At 36.3% G+C, this 15460-nt stretch overlaps 1 protein-coding gene across 1 annotated transcript; it reads right to left on the bottom strand.

Moving 5' to 3' along the window:
• Positions 1–9306: 9306 nt before the first annotated feature.
• On the bottom strand, positions 9307–15093 carry LOC129877126 (ethylene-overproduction protein 1-like). The gene is made up of 4 exons (XM_055952605.1): positions 12489–15093; positions 11799–12090; positions 11406–11715; positions 9307–10356 (listed from the first exon to the last, which is right to left on the bottom strand). Exons 1-4 carry the CDS (start codon positions 14528–14530, stop codon positions 10121–10123), a joined length of 2880 nt encoding a protein of 959 aa, XP_055808580.1. The 5' UTR covers positions 14531–15093; the 3' UTR covers positions 9307–10120.
• Positions 15094–15460: the final 367 nt, after the last annotated feature.

Genomic DNA, 15460 nt, shown 5'->3' with positions numbered 1-15460 from the left:
ATACAAACCTCAGGTACACAGTGAATTATGTGGTTTCGGATATTTTATATATAATTTTTTTTACTTTTTGTTTTCTAGTTTATTTTTGAAAATCTGGTACCTGGTAAAATTTGCGTATTTCAGAATTTAAATAAGTTGTTATTGGGGTCTCTCCCATTATTCTAGAACAATAGTAGGTCTAATATATAGAAAATGTTGACACAACCAAGCAAATTTTACTACATGAATGGAGGTGGAGTACTGTGGTTTCATTGTACAAGAACAAGGATGATATTCAAAACTGTAATAATTACAGTGGTATCAAATTGTTAAGGCACATTATGAAGATATGGGAGAGGGTGGTGGAGATGAGGGTGAGGAGAGGAGTGTCAATTTCAGAGAATCAGTTCGGATTCATGCTGGGGCGATCAACTATTGAAGAAATCCATCTTATGCGGAGACAGGTGGAAAAATTTAGGGGAAAAAGAGGGATCTTCATATGGTGTTCATTGATCTTGAAAAAAGGCTTATGACAACATTCCGAGGGATGTTTTCTGGAGGTGTTTGGAGGCTAAAGTGATTCCAATGGTGTATATTAGGGTGATAAAGGATATGTATGGTGGAGCCAAGACTCGGGTTAGGACGGTGGGAGGTGACTCAGAGCACTTTCCTATTGAGATGGGACTACATCAGGGATTTGTGTTGTCCTTTTCTTTTTGCCTTGGTGATGGATGAGCTGACATGATCTATTTAGAAGGAGGTTCCATGGTGTATGCTATTTGCGGACGACACCGTGTTGATTGATGAGATTCGGAACAAAGTTAATGATATGATGGAGGTTTGGAGATAAACTACGGAGTCCAAAGGGTTCAAATGGAGCAGGACCAAGACAAAGTACGTGGAGTGCAAATTCAGTGTTGCGATGGATGAAGAGGGCATGGAAATAAGGTTTGCCACTCAACCTATCCCCAAGAGAGAAAGCTTTAAATATCTTGGATCCGTCATCCAGAGTAGTGGGGACATCGACGATGATGTCGTGCATCGCATTTGGGCAGCATGGACGAAGTGGAGGCTTGCCTCTGGAGTCCTGTGTGATAAGAAGGTACCACCTAAACTTAAAAAGGTAAGTTCTAAAGAATGGTGGTTAGGCCATCGTTGTTATATGGTGCGGAGTGCTGGCGAGTCGAGAACTCTCATGTTCAGAAGATGCATGTTGCGGAGATGAGGATGTTGATATGGATATGTGGTCATACTAGGAGTGATAAGATTAGGATCGATGTTATTCGGGAGAAAGTGAGAGTGGCCTCTGTGGCAGCCAAGATGAGAGAAGTGAGACTGAGATGGTTTGAGCATGTGCAGAGGAGGTGTGTCGACACCCCATTTAGGAGGTGCGAGCGGTTGGATTTAGGGGTTTCACGGAGGGGTAGGGGTAGATCAAAAAAGTATTGGGGAAAGGTGATTGACAGGATATGGCACAACTTCATGTCATCGAGGACATGACCTTAGCTAGAAAGGAGTGGAGATCGCGTATTAGGGTAGAAGGCTAGCAGGGGTAGAATTTTGTCTTGGCCTGTGACCATCTAGGCGTGCCAGTATAGTTGTATTGGTATTGAATTTTGTCTTGGCCTGTGACCATCTAGGCGTGCCAGTATAGTTGTATTGGTATTGCCTTTTGATTATCACTTTATTTTGCTATTGGTATTGTTCTTGTCTTGTAGAATTTGCATTTATTTGCATTTTAGCCGATATGCTATATTTATGTAAATATATAAATTAAATAAGTTATTACGTGTTTGATCTTGGGCACCTTTATGAGCCCATGCTCCTTTTTTGCACATATTTAGTAGGCTTTTTGAGAATAATTCGGAGCTAAATTGTGTGTTTTGAATGAAATACCAATTAAGTGCGCACTAAGATATGTGTTTAAGTAAATGCAGGAAGTTTGGCGAAGCACAAGAAATGAGGGAAAACTCTGGTCTGCAGGTGCCATAGTGGCGCGCCGAGCTAGAGAGAAAACTTCAGAGGCACATTCTACGCGCTATAGTGGCGCGCCGCTCCAGGAGGAAAATAATTGAGACGCTCTGCAGGCGCAATAGTGGCGCGCCATGCCACTGCAACTCCAAAGACTTTTTATTTGTTTATTAATCTGGGTCCAACAATGATTGAAGAAGGGCATTTAAATAGATTTTTAGGGCTTGTGAGAGGGAGCAACCGCATTTTGGAGGAGAAAAAGAGCAAGAAGAACACAAGCATCTTAGGTTCCTTTTCTTCTTCTTTTCTTGTACCCATTAATTTGTATGAAATTAAGTGCTTGTTTTATCAATTGAACATGAGTAGCTAAGCACCCAAAATCTGGGGCTACAGTTACGAAGTCATGGTTTAATATTATTTGAGCTTGGTTGATGATGAGTTATTAATTTTAATTACTCTTGCATTTTCGTTGTTATGATTTTAATATTTGGCCGGCATTAGAATATATGTGTTGTTTACCTTGGATACGGAAGAGGACAAGTAAATAGATCAAAGAATGGAAGGAATGTGTTTATGCTAGGATAACCTAGGATGATTCGTATATAGGATGCTCGTGACATATACTTATATACCACATTTGGTCATGATAAAGGATGATGGTTTAATGTGTCTTTATTGTTTCATGCCTATCCCTGCTCAACGATGTAGTTAGGTTGATGATAAAGATAAGCAATTTAGGTCAGAAGACCATGATTGGATTAATAACCTTTTTAGATCAGTAATTAAATAACCCATCAGAGACTAAGATCGAAGAATAGTAAGCTTGACTTCACTGTATGCTATAGCCTTGAAATTTCTCGTAATCTAATTAGTATACGTAACTATTGCATTGCTTTTATTCGTAGTAAATTTTCTTACATCTAAAATTAATAACAGAATTATCTCAAATCCATCATACAATCACAATTAGTGTAGTTTGTTGAAAAATAATAATTAGCCTCATTAAGGTCCCTGTGGGTTTGACATTTGGCTTGAAAGAGCTTTACTACTTGAGAGACTACGTATACTAGCGTGTGCGACTGTAGCCACAACAGTGTTTAACCCATATCATTTAGTACACAATTTTAAAAAATTGCGTAAATATTACTAAATATATATTTGAGTTAAAAAATAAATAACAAAGAAAAAAATATAATATAATCAACGTTGATCTAATTTAGTACCTTAATAAAGGAATATTTACATGAAAATGAAATCTCTATTACATTGTGCATATCAAATTCTACAAACAAGAAAAAAAATTATTAATAAAATTTATTTGATTTCAAAGTCTTAAAGATTAGAAAATAATAACTATAATTTTTCCTACATAATTTGAATAAGAAAAGAGTTTAGTAGGTCTCATTTGTTTGCATTTAATGAAGGTCGTTGTCTTAATCAGTTATATCATAATTACTAAATATATTTGTTTTCAAGGTCTGAATCTTAATGATTAAGCGTGCTTGTTTTCTTATTTTGCAAGATATTTGTTTAAAAATTTCTACAAAGATGACAGTTCACCGTTATTCCATCTACTTTCACCCACCACCCACAACCACCACTCTAACTACAACTACCATCACTACCTGCCATCCACAATCGCTATGCTCATCTCAATCACAACCATCACTGCAGTCAATCACCAAAGTCAATCTTCATCACCATTATCCATCATTAGAAATCATCATCATCCACCACTACTACATTCACTAATTACTATCGATAATTACCATCATTAGTTGACATTATATATTGCTAATCACATCATCATTCACTACCACCACTAATTATTAATATAATTCCACTACTATTTATTAGCTGTTACCGTCAAAGCGCCAACAACCACAGTTAATCACTATTGTCAACCACTATACCATAAAATACTATCTACAACCACCATCATCAGTCAACACCATCCAAAATCGACACACACAATCACAATCGTTAGTCATAACCACCACCAATTGCCATATATTAAAATATTTTATTGATATAATATTAGATTAATTTAGTATTTTATTTGAATTTATATTTATTATTTTTTAAACAAATACAAATTTTATACATTTAGATGTTAAGAAAATAAACAATCTTAATTATTTAATATAAGGATCTTAATGCAACATCTTAATATTAAGATATGTCTTCAGATTTAGACCTCTAAATCTTAATGTATATCTTAATATTCAGATGTGCATTCAAATTTAGACGTCTTAGTTTTAATAAAAACAATTGAGGCCAACCTCATTTGTTTGCACTTATGAAGGTCTTAGTCTTTATCTTTCACGTCACAATCATTAACTATGTTTGTTTTCAAGGTCTAAATCTTAATAATTAAGTGTGTTTGTTTTTCTTATTCTATATCCACTTAATGCGTCTGAATATGTTTGAATGATTAAGATTTATAACATTAATATTATTAAGACGTCTATTTAAGAATATCTTTGTTGATTAAGATTTATAACATTAATATTATTAAGACGTCTATTTAAGAATTTCTACAAAGATGACAGTTCACAACTATTCCATAAGCTTTCACCCACAGACTACCCATAATCACCACTTCAACCACAATTATCACTACCATCTACCATCCTCATCTCAACCACAACCACCACTACTGCTAATCACGAAAATCAATCATCATCACCATTATCCTCATAGAAATCATCTCCATCCACTAATCACTATCAATAATTACCACCATTAATTAACGTTATATATCACTGACGCATCATCATTTGCCATCACCATTAGTTATCAATACAATTTCACTACTAATTATTATCCACCACTGCCAACAACCACGGTTAATTACTATTGTCAACCACTATACCATAAGATACTATCCACAACCACCATCATCAGTTAATACCATCCCAAATCGATACATACAATCATCACCATAGTAATAGCTACCACCAATTGCCATATAAAAATTTAAAATATTTGATTAATATAACATTATATTAATTTAGTATTTTCTTTGAATTTATATTTATTATTTTTCAAAAAAAGACAAATTTTATATATCTAGATGTTGAGAAAACAAACAATCTTGATTATTTAGTATTCAGATCTTAATGCAACATCATCTTATTATTCCAATTCATATTCAGATTCAGACCTCTAAATCTTAAAGTACATTCAAATTCAGACATCTTAATCTTAATGAATATAAATGAGGCCTAAGTAAAAGTTTAGTTGATTTATAATTTTTTTAATTTTAAAAAATAAGTAAATAATCTTGTCCATATATAAATAATACTTTTAAAAATGATACTTTTGATATATATTTATCTATCTCATGTTAGAAAATATTTTACCACGAAAATAATTCACATTAGGAATTAAGTGACCATATTTTTTATTTATTGTCACTACAAATATAGAAGTATTAAAAATATATAAGTATTTATTTTTGGAAGTTAAATACTTAATATGCATTCTTATTAGAATTAGAACTCTAAAATCTAAATTAAAACCAAAAGAATCCATCCCACGTAAGCAACGTCCAAGTGGGAAAAAAAGTCAAATACTTAAATATGCATTCCTATTAAAATTAGAAATCTAAAATCAAAATCAAAAGAATTCATCCAAGGTAATCAACGCCCAAGTGGGGGAAAAAAAATCACAGTTTCAGTAAGTTTTCTATAAGTTCAAAAAAAATTATTGCGATAGACAATAGTTAGTTTAATAAAGATAGGATTGTTATAAGTTAATAACATTGTAATTGTGCTTTTTAAAATTCTTAAATATTAAGACTTTAATATAGCTTAAATAACAAAAAATGTAAGAAGTTAGGAGTTCTTAGACCTTACAAATAAGTAAAGATTTAATAGGTATGACTTTAATTAATTCAACGGCAAAAATGGCAGCTTTTGAATGTCTTTATGCTGAACTGGAAGAGAAAGGTGGGGACAGAAAATTATTCAGGCTAGCCAGGGCCCGGGAGAAAAGGGCACGCGATGTGGATCAAGTGAAGTGCATTAAAGACGAAGACGGAAAAGTATTGGTAAAGGAGACCCTTATCAAACAAAGATGGCAGTCATACTTCCATAAACTTTTGAATGAAAAAGGGGACAGAGAAATTGTGTTGGGAGATTTGGAACATACAGGAAGGAGTCACGATTTTGGGGGTTGTAGGAGTATTACGGTCGATGAGGTTAAGGATGCTGTTCGTAGGATGCGCTGGGGAAGAGCGACCGGACCTGACGAGATCCCTGGAGAATTTTGGAAGAGTGCGGGCTCGGTAGGTTTGGAATGGCTGACTAGGTTATTTAATGTCATCTTTACGACGGCAACGATGCCCGTAGAATGGAGATCGAGCATCATGATCCCACTTTACAAAAACAAAGGGGATAGCCAGAGCTGTGACAACTATAGAGGTATTAAGCTTCTAAGCCATACTATGAAAGTGTGGGAAAGAGTGGTAGAGATGAGGGTGAGGAGAGGCGTGTCTATTTCAGAGAACCAGTTCGGATTTATGCCGGGACGCTCAACTACAGAAGCCATCCACCTTATGAGGAGACTAATGGAGCAATATAGGGAGAGGAAAAGAGACTTGCATATGGTGTTCATCGACTTGGAAAAGGCTTACGATAAAGTCCCACGAGAGATACTATGGAGATGTTTGGAGGCTAAAGGTGTACCTATAACGTACATAAGGGTGATCAAGGACATGTACGAGGGTGCCAAAACCAGGGTAAGGACAGTAGGAGGGGACTCAGAACACTTCCCAGTTATGATGGGGTTGCATCAAGGATCAGCTCTTAGCCCGTTCCTATTTGCCTTGGTGATGGATGGATTGACGCGACAAATTCAAGGTGAGGTGCCATGGTGTATGCTTTTTGCGGACGACATAGTCCTCATCGATGAGACTCGTAGCGGAGTTAACGCTAAGCTGGAAGATTGGAGACGCACCTTGGAGTCTAAGGGGTTTAAGCTGAGTAGGACCAAGACAGAGTACCTAGAGTGCAAGTTCAGTGAGACACCTCAAGAGGTTGGTGCGGAAGTTAGGCTCGGGGACCAAGCCATCCAAAAGAGAAGTAGTTTTAAGTACCTTGGTTCTATCATGCAAGACAGCGGAGAGATCGACGAGGATGTCACACACCGTATTGGGGCAGGATGGATGAAATGGAGGCTCGCCTCCGGTGTGTTATGTGACAAGAAGGTGCCACCACAACTTAAGGGCAAGTTCTACAAAGTGGTCGTTAGACCAGCTATGTTATATGGGGCGGAGTGTTGGCCAGTTAAGGTCTCCCATGTGCAAAAGATGAAGGTTGCCGAGATGAGAATGTTGAGATGGATGTGTGGGCATACCAGGAGTGACAAGATTAGAAATGAGGCTATTCGGGAAAAGGTAGGAGTGGCCTCGATGGAAGACAAGATGCGGGAAACGCGACTGAGATGATTTGGACATGTGAAGAGGAGAGTCCCAGATGCACCAGTGCGGAGATGTGAGAGGTTGGCCTTGGATGGTTTTAGAAGAGGTAGGGGTAGGCCGAAGAAATATTGGGGAGAGGTGATCAGACAGGACATGGCGCATTTACGACTTACCGAGGACATGACCCTAGATAGAAGGGTGTGGAGGACACACATTAGGGTAGAAGGCTAGTACATAGTGGTTTTATTCTCCCTTATTCGTAGGCGTATTAACGCACTATGATTTCCTGTACTCTGATGTATGTTATTTATGGTATTTATGTTATTATCCAATAATAATATCTATTGTTTTTTTTTGTGCTTTGATTATACTATTGTTTGGACCGTTTTCGTCATCTACTTATTTACTCTAATATTCTTGTCTGACCTTTTTCTATGCTTTTTTGAGCCGAGGGTCTTTCGAAAACAGCCGTCCTACATTGGTAGGAGTCAGGTCTGCGTACACTCTACCCTCCCCAGACCCCACGATGTAGGATTTCACTGGATTGTTGTTGTTGTTGACTTTAATTAATTCAACGTCTTAAATATTAGGATAATAATTAAATGACAATTTTTTGAGGAAAATGATAGATGACTATTTTGTCCATTGTAGTTTTTTTAATGAAAGACAAAATGTTCAACTACTGTTATAATTAGAAAAAGTTTGATAAATTTTTCTACGTTAGTTATTCTTCTTTGGAATGCAAATCTACCCATAGTTTACCTAAGATATTACTTTACTAGTAAATAGATGAAACTTGTGAACACATAAGTATGTTATTATAAAATAAAAGATATTTTAAATATACCACTATTAGACTCAACTAACTTAACTAAGGACACAATCTAACTTAAATTAAGCAACTTAAGTTGGCTTAGCAATTTAAATTAAATTGGCATAACAATTAATAGTGTGTTCTTCAAATCAAGAATATATTCTTGAAATAAAAAATGGTGAAGAATATGAAACAAAAATAGGGAAGACAGATTATAAGATAAAAAAAACCCTGAAAATTTAATCAAAGTTACGACAAAATTACAAGATTGATGAAGAAGACGAAGCGGTTGATGAAGTTAATTATCAATGATTAAAAAATCTTAGAAGTCCTTTATAGGAGTGGGGTAGTTCTAAACCAAATTTTTTTAATTAATATTTTATGAAGGTTTGTCTTAGAGAATCACAAAAATAAGCAGTAAAAGTGTGATAACTATAATAGGAGCTAAAAAAGTGTTATAACCAAAAAAAAAAGGAGTAGAAAATTTTTCAAAACACAAGCTACTATAAATTTTTTTAGCAAAAGAAACGCCAGTTTTTTTTAATACCTTTTTGGAATACAAAAAATTAAATAATAATTAAAGAAAAATGTGAAAAGACAATTTTGTCTAAAGAAGAGTCTTTTAATGAAGGAAAAAAAGTCCAATGAACATTTTAAGGGTCTTCATGCTTTTAATATATATATATATATATATATATATATATATAAATTGTTGCTCTCTCTTTCTTGGGACAGATACCGAAGGTCTTTGGAAAACAGTCTCTCTATCTTCATGAGGTGGTGGTAAGATCTGTATACATTCTACCCTCCTCAGGCCCACATATGAAATTTCACAGAGTATATTGTTGTTGTTGATGCTTTCCCTTTTTGTTTATCAACTATTTGCATAACTCTTGCCTGTGCAGATTTGAATTTTCTGATATTTCTCGTTCATCTTCCAAACTGTCCTTTTTTTGGAGTAATATTAATTTTTAGTTGATTTAACTCCAAGAGTCAATAATAAACCATTATCAAGTATCTACAAGTTATTTTTACTAATTATGGTTTAATATTAGAATGGAGCCTTGCAACAAATAAAGTTGTCTCTATATAAGCTATATAGATCACAAGTTCGAGCCGTGGAATTGGCATTAATAGTTGTATTAGGATAGGTTGCTTACATCACACTCCCTTCGGGTGCAATTTGCATTTTTAGGCTTTCAAAGACTTTCCCTTAAGACAGTCTATTTGAAGCAATCCAAGTAAAATAAAAAAATTAAAGTCTATCCTCTTTGGACACATACTCTAGCTATAAAGGGACTGGAAAATTAACAAGTGAGTCTCATCACATTGGAAAATTAATAGTTGCATTAGGATAGGTTGCTTACATCACACTCCCTTCGGGTGCAATTTGCATTTTTAGGCTTTCAAAGACTTTCCCTTAAGACAGTCTATTTGAAGCAATCCAAGTAAAATAAAAAAATTAAAGTCTATCCTCTTTGGACACATACTCTAGCTATAAAGGGACTGGAAAATTAACAAGTGAGTCTCATCACATTGGAAAAACTCTGACTAAGCAGAGCACCAGACATTCATAGCAAGCTGCAGTTCAATGTACATATAGAAAGAACCCTATCTTATCAGCAGCATTCTGCACTATGAAGTTCACAAATATTTCAAGTTAGAATGCATTTCTATTTACAACTCGCCTCACTTTTTTATCTTTTCAGTATTTTCCGTTTCTGATTCTTATTTTCTTTTAATATTGCCGTTGCCATGTATAGCAGTCGTTGGAAGTCTCATATGAATTCCTTTAAGCATAAAAGAAGTGGATCATCACATGAGTTAGTATTGACCTTGTGTGCACCTTAAAAGAACTTAGGCAGAAGTGAGACAGTGACTGACTCACCAAAATAACAATCCTGAAGAAGCCAATGATTTTATCTGCTCTTTCACGTTGATTGTTGTTCATTAGATCGTTGTCGTGCTTTTGAATAAAGCTCAAGTGTATCTGCATGGCTGGAGTCAAGACACAGGGCTGCTTCACAATCTCTAATGGTAGATGTAGGCTCACCCATCGAATCATGAAAAGCTGCTCGAAGATGGAGCAGGTGTAAGTCGGGCTTGAAAGCTATGACTTTGGTTAGCTCTGAAATGGCCTCAGATTCTTTATGGTCATCCATTAGAACTGAAAATATAATACAGGATATTACTTCTTTAGCCAACAAATCAACTAAGAGATATAAAGATTCAAAGTAGCAGAATGATCTCTTGTATGAGTGAGTCACCTCTGTTACACACAAAATATTCCAACCAAAAGGAGATCGTCGTCTCCAATTTCATTTCTAAGATTCTGATGCAATAATATTTATTTATGTTTGGAAACCAAGAAAAAGTGACCATATCTTAAGATGTTAGTCCGATTTTCAAGTAAATAGCCAAGTGACTGTAGTCGCTTCTCCCATTAGAAACTGACATGAAACTGAAGTTATGTCCTAGGAGAAGATATTGCTTGATTTCATTGGAATTGTGAGTTAGGACTCCACAAGCATAGATGCACTCTAACCCAGTTTTTGAAAATTAAAGAGTACAACACAAGACGTTTGTCCAATTACTTACATGTACCATTGTAGAACAGCTAACCTGCTGAGCCACATCTAAAGTAGTTTTCTGATTTCCACTAAACAAAAATTTCCAAAACAAGATTCAACTTAGAAATGCTTGAGCTGTAACCACTGCTCCATATATTGGGTCTTTCTAAGGTAAAGAGCTTCTTTTAAACTGAAATCTTCATTGAGCTTACACTCTTAAAGTAGAGCCTAGAGACTACAAGCTAATGTCATGATTCCTTATACTAGAAGAGTAGAAGCACCATTTCTTCTCCACTACCAAATATGTCCACTTTTTGGCACGGAGACTAGGTCGGACAAGGCAGGTTCGTTTTAAACCAAACAGCAATGGCAGTGCGCCCAAAGTAATCGTAAGAATACAAGGAACTGAAGAAAGATTTGGTTGACCAAGTAGTTAACTTTATGTCATTACATATGTTAAGTTACAGAATTCAAGTGGATTTTACTAATATCTTTCTCTTTTTTCAATATGTATACCAACCAACTATCCTGAAGATAATATTTTTTTCATTCTTAAAAGCCACAAAAGCAACTAGACAGGCCGCCTAGGACCACAATCAATAAGAACTCCATCTCACTACATATGGCATGATAAGATGCAACTTACCAGCTGCTTTGTATCTGTAAGGATATGTCCTGAGGGGATCTAACTTTGTCGCCATTCTAAGATCATTTTTTGCCATTTCACGATCACAGTATTCAGAACGCTTCTCATAAGCTGATGCATTGTAGCTTGCCTTCTCAATCAACTTTGTCATCTCATCATATGCGGCTTTCCTCTGGTTTTTGAGGTGGTAAACACGTGCCAGGCCCTGATGGGCTCGTGTATGCTTAATAGTCAAGGCATTCATGTAGCAATCAATTGCATTGTCTAGCTTATTAACATCTACATAGATGCTTGCCAGATTACTCAGAGCCTGCAGAAGTATGAAAGTTTTTGAGCGAATATTCTGGTTCATTAGACGTCATGTATTTGTATATTCCTGAAAGGAGTACTCACCTGGCCTTTCCTAAGACCATCTGAAGGGCATCTAAGAGCTTCCTCAAGCAGTTGTATTACATATAATGATGACTCAGACTCTGAATTGGTTTCTGATAAAACATATGCTTTTAGGAAAAAGGCTTCAAATGATCTCTGGATTGAGATGGACTCCTCAGCTTTAGAAATAGCTTCTTCACGATAACCTGTGTCATATAATATCCATCCTTCATAGACTAGCCTTTCATGCTCAGAGGTAGCTTGGTTTCGGGCTTCTCTCAGACAACGCATAGCAGCTCTGTGGCTGTTCAACCTGTAGCAAAACTGCAAATCAGTCTTATAGAATTCATGGAGCACAAAAGAACATCACTCTAAACTCCAGTCAAGTATTCAACTTGAGCTACTCATGCATGAGAAGACAACTGCCTGACACAAAGTTTTTTATGATGAACTGAGAGTTATGATTAAGAAAAATGTTTTACATAGAGAATTGAGCATCGTACTTTGATATCATTCAGAGATTTTTTAAATACCAATACAAAAGAAAGAAAAAGACGAGATAAATTTTCTGGTTAATCAATTGATGTAAATATTAAGAGCTTCAAGTTTCATAAAGTGACTCGATGGAGACAGCCAGCAATATAACATGCAGCTGATCAGGAATGATTGCCAATGACAAATAAAAATGCTAAATATATACTTAAATCATACCGTAAAAGAAGGAGAGATTGCCTGAACAGTAAGAGACTCTTCCCAGGGTCATTGGCCAACATGTGGTGAACAACACCTAAGGAGCCAATATCATCTACAGAGGACCATCTGTCATATAGTTGCATCCAGCAATCAGCCTGATTGCGCTGCTGAACAGTATGACGTAGCAGCTCCACCAATTTATCACCTTGCAATTTCCCATGGAACATCACATACTGGGGATCCAAAGTCAACAGTGCTCTGACATCCCTTAAAGCCCCTTCATAGTCCTCCAGGGCAATTAAGAACCAAGCACGAAGCTCAAGGCAGTCAGGAGAGACCTTGAAACCAATAATTTTGTTGATCTCAGAAATGGCTGCCTCAGTTCTATTCTCCTCAACCATTGACATAGCTCTGTATTTATATGGATAAGAAAGGGTTGGATCCAATTCAGTAGCGGTACTCAAGTCCATCGTCTTTTCCTTGCCATGACAATACAGGGATCGCTCCTGATACATCCATCCGGAAGGTGTACAGTCAGATATGAGGGAGTTCATCAACTTATATGCCTTGTACATATGGCCGCGCTTGTACTTGGCTCTGGCAATGCCAGCTAAGGAATAAACATGACCAGCTTCAACAGCTGCCTCAAACCATTTCTGAGCATCTTTATACTCTTTTCTTTCAAGCATCACACAACCTAGCTGGTGGAATGCGAGCTGTTTCTGCCAGCCTGCGCTTGAAAATTCTCCCAGTCTTTCCAAGAGCATTACAGTTGTGTTTGATTTCATGTCCTCCTCCATAGCTGTTCGGGTCAGAAAATAATACAGCAAGAAAGAAGCATGCCCTGCAGAAGCTAATCTGTCCTTACCTTCTGAACTGCAGAAGAGCCTTGACACGTTGGGGCTGTGCATTGAATTTGGAAGTTCCCTCAATAGCACCTGCAAGCAAGCTGCCACGAGAACATATGCGGTCTCCTCCAGCCCATATTCAATAAGTAACATAGCACTATCCATATCAAAAACCAATGATGCTAAATAAGCATCACAAGCAAACTTCATTTCATTGCAACAAAACTTGTTGGCCAACGATAGGAGCTCTAAGACAGTGTCTGGATCAAATGATTCCACACTTTTTGTTCTGCTGAACATCTCAGCAGCTTTCATCCCTTTTGCAGAAATCCCATTCTGTGAAAAATTTATTTTCTCCCTTCGTGACTCCATGAAGCCATCATACAGCATCGCTTCAAACGGCCTAGATAGTGAAGCCATATTAAATCTCCTACACCTGATCTCTTCTTCCCCGATGCAAAATGACATATCATAATCCCCCTCCTCATCACCATGACTAATTGATGTTGAGCATTCCTCATCTCCAACGAAAACTTCAGTATCCTCATCTTGTATAGGTCTCTGGTGACATGTACAAGGATCAGTAGCTGATTCAGGATTATACCCTGGCACCAAAGAACTCCTCGGACATTCAATGCTTCGCCCACAACAATCCATAGCCGATACACCAATAAGTTCATCCTCTCTTCTATCAAACCTCAACCACGCGGAAAGCACAACCTTAGAATGCACATCAACAGCATGTTCTCTGCCTGACTTTAGGCACTTCCTAAATAATTTAGGATCTGATAACGCCTTAAATATTGCATATTGTTCAAGATACATCCCTGATATCTCGAACTGAGAACAACCCTCCATCCTACGATAAACATCAGCTAACGTCTCCACAAAATTGACCGATTTCAGATAAGATTCAATCTGGGGTTCAATAAAATCAGTTTGGGGAAGGCCATAACTAGCTAGGGCTTCAGCTAAAGCAACAGATTTCACATTATCTTTGGGTTGCAAAGCTTGGTAATTCCTATTAGACTTTGACCTAACAGAATTCACCCTCTCATGAAGGTGTTGTAGAAATTTCTCACCAACCCCACCCCCACCACCATAACCATTTGTTGTGGTTTTCCCAGATGGATTAAAAGCATAAATTTGTGTTCCTTTACATCCTTCCATCATATTCAAACTACGCATCGTTGCAAAAATGTTATGTTGCATATTCCCTCAATTAACAAAACACATACAGTATCAATCAATCACCCAGAAACAAAAAAAACTTCAATGGGTTACTCAAAACTTCAAAAAAAGGCAGACAAAAATATTAACCGAAAAAAAAATTAAAAAAATTACCCGCAAACACCACTGTTGAAACAAAGGAAGAAACTGGAGAAAACAATGGTGTTGCAGGTTGTTTTGGGCTTTTAACAATTCTGGGTGTTTATTATTTTTTTATTTTTTTCTGACGCCAATTCTTTTACATTTTCTCTTGGACGAAGAAGAAGAAAAGAAAAGGAAAAGGAAAAACGGGGACATTGATGGGTTGAGTTTTCTCTTTGTTTACGCGAAGAACAAATGTAGATTGATTATGAAGGAAGAATGGCAGCCATTGAAAGTGTAAACCACTCCTTATAGATATATAAATTACAGTTACGTGTATACTCTGTTTTGCCAACACAAAATGGAATGGCTGTCTCTTCAAATCCGTTAAAGGTGGAGAGCCCATGAAAGAGGAAGAAGAACACGTTTGAGTGCGCCTTCATTTTTTCCAAACAAAATGACCTTGTAGAGAAAAAAACAAATTGATACAATACTTTTTAGTGCCGGTGTATCGGTCCATTTGATTCAATTTTAAAATTTATCGGTTTAATTTATCGATTATCGATTTATAAAAATATCAAATCATTAAGATATTAGCTTATTGGTTATCGATTTATTAGTTATTGATCATCATCAGTTTAGTTATCGATTTAATCATTAAGATTTGATAAAAAAAAACCATTGAAAATCACTTAGAAACAAGGTGACAAGCCAGATAAACTATGCACATGAGTTGATAAGTTGAGTCTTGCTCAAATATAAGAAACAAAAGTATAAAGCAAATATAAAACATTATATAATAACCAATAGTTTGAGACATCAAAAAAATAA

Source organism: Solanum dulcamara, chromosome 12, assembly GCF_947179165.1.
Source record: "Solanum dulcamara chromosome 12, daSolDulc1.2, whole genome shotgun sequence".
In the NCBI taxonomy this organism is placed as follows: Eukaryota; Viridiplantae; Streptophyta; class Magnoliopsida; order Solanales; family Solanaceae; genus Solanum; species Solanum dulcamara.
Note: the sequence above shows the minus strand (reverse complement) of the source record. Positions and strands in the feature narration are given on the sequence as shown.